Raw genomic sequence first — 2,253 nt, forward strand, 5'->3', positions numbered from 1 at the left:
TGAAACAACAACAACAAAAAAATTGTCACAAGAAAGAGAGCCCCTGTCTCAGGAAGAGGATGAGGTAGTCCCCAACTTTCAGAATGCCAGAGCAGGTAGCCTGTTCTGCCCTGCATGCTAAACATAGGATCTGTAGTCAGCTGCAGAAGAAAAGGGTCCCACTGAATGAATGGGGCTGTGTAGCCTATTAGAAATCTCTCAGGAACAATCTTACAGAAGCTATTGGCCAACAAGCCACTAGCAGAGAAGATAATTCAATGTGTGATGGAAGCATTGCTGATAAGTCCATCTAGGCCAGCCATATGTTTTCCTAGAAGATATTTTCCATGAAAAATTATTCCTCTTTGGGAAGGAAATTCCCATTATGGTGGCTTTTGGTATTAATAGGAATTAGTGGTTTGTCTAGAAATAAGAAGCAGTGGGGCAGGTCTGTAATTTCCTGGAGAAAGAAGCAACTAGTTTCCCTCTCTCTTCTCACAGAGCTGGCCTGGAGGACCAAGGGACCCTCCAACATGCTGCAAGGAGAGAATTTATGAGACCAGAAAGAAGACTTCTTGGATCTCTTTGTTGCTAAGACAAGAGAGATTGAAGGGAGCCCTTGGAACTAAGTTCATCCTTGCAGCCTGCACATTTTTAACCCCTTCATCTGCTGACAGTGCCTCTAAAAATTATATGTGAAAGCACTTTGAAAAGTGAATTATAAATATTTTAAATGTTCTTATTAATTCTAAAATTAAAATTTCAATATACATTGTACTGCAGAAGAAGATAAATATCTGGTTAAATTTGAATCCACATGAAATTTGATGCTATTAATTTACCTCTACCAACCAGGTTTGCCTGAAATCTGTCATTCTATTATCAGCTCTGAAGTAGAGATGATAATCACAACTAAAGTTTCTTAGTGGTTAGGACTGAAAGAAGTCTTCCAAAACATCTGATCTAATTTCTTGTCTTTATATTGAGGATACTGAGCTGTGGAAGGAAACTAAGTGATGTGCCTAAGATTATAGCTGGTCAGAGGCAGAGCTACAGGAAAACCCAGAACTTCTGATCCTATGTGGGTGAGGACATTGGCCTACAGACCCAGAACCTTCTAGATTCCCTTGGTCACTTCCCTGCACCCATACCATGTCTCTCCACCCAGCCCAATTCTTTTTTTTTTCCATATTTTATTTATTTATTTATTTTATTTCTTTTTTTTCTATTGGTTGTTCACAACATTACAAAGCTCTTGACATATACAACAGTTACTAATAGGGCATTATGTAAAATTGTGGATGTGTAACCGACATGATTCTGCAATCTTCATTTGGGGTAAAATTGGGAGTTCATAACCCACTTGAATCAGCCCAATTCTTTTTTTTTTTTTTTTTCAGGTTTTAAAACTTTTTATTTGCATATTAAAAAATTGTGCATTCCAATAATTAAAATCATTTGAACAAAAAAAATGGCACTCTGATTAAACTGCATTTTACAGCCTGCAGGACACCTTGAATCTTACTCTAGATTTCACCATCCTCCCACCCAATATCTTCCTTCACCAACATGCAAGTTCTTTTCTTTCTCTGCCAGCCTGAGACAGGCAGATGGGAGAGGCAGGCCTGGCCTTCGTTGTCAGTAGTTCTCGATTTTTTGATGTGAAAAGGGGCAGCACAGTCATTTAAACTTGATCCAACCTCTTTGCATCTTACAAAGTTAAACAGCTAAAAGAAGTAAAATAAGAAGGCAATGCTTGTGGAATGTACAGTGCATATTGGCGGTGCACGCCTCATTACGATTCGCCTGCTTGCTTCTCCTGTTCAATCGATTCTTTTGAAGGCAGAGGATTTTTCTCTTGCATTTCTGTCTTCTTCAATTTCGAGTTATCGAATTTCTCGATCTCAGCCATATCGGGTTTGTCAGACATGGTTTCGGAGGAAGCGGAGCAAGACGCTGGAACTAGAGAAGTCTGGTCTGCGAAGTGACCGCCGCCGAGTGCCCAATTCTTTATTCCTGTCTTTTCTGCATGAAACCTGGCGTCTGACTCTCTGCAAAATAAGCATCTTTAAAATCATGTTTTCAAATCCAGAAACATCATTTTAACTTATTAGGCTTATAACCAGGTTATTCCACTGAACAGTATGACTGATTAACTTGAATCCCATTTGCAAGGCTTTCTACCCTTCTCTCCCTTCCCTGTTCTCTAGTGGGGGTGGGGTAGTCAGGAAGAAGGAACAAGGAAGAGACAGGAAAATGCAGTCAGTCCCTCAT

At 39.7% G+C, this 2,253-nt stretch overlaps 1 protein-coding gene across 1 annotated transcript; it reads right to left on the reverse strand.

Annotated features, from left to right (window-relative positions):
• Positions 1-1,356: 1,356 nt before the first annotated feature.
• Positions 1,357-1,989, reverse strand: LOC308635019 (thymosin beta-4-like). Its single transcript, XM_081269297.1, has one exon. It carries the CDS (start codon positions 1,907-1,909, stop codon positions 1,775-1,777), a length of 135 nt encoding a protein of 44 aa, XP_081125423.1. The 5' UTR covers positions 1,910-1,989; the 3' UTR covers positions 1,357-1,774.
• Between the last annotated feature and the right edge of the window lie 264 nt (positions 1,990-2,253).

This window comes from Spermophilus citellus (assembly GCF_964194105.1).
Source record: "Spermophilus citellus genome assembly, chromosome: 16".
Lineage (NCBI taxonomy): Eukaryota > Metazoa > Chordata > Mammalia > Rodentia > Sciuridae > Spermophilus > Spermophilus citellus.

Bases quoted from the DNA above. Each gene is read 5' to 3' on its own strand.
- LOC308635019 (XM_081269297.1), bottom strand. From the start codon at position 1,909: ATGTCTGACAAACCCGATATGGCTGAGATCGAGAAATTCGATAACTCG.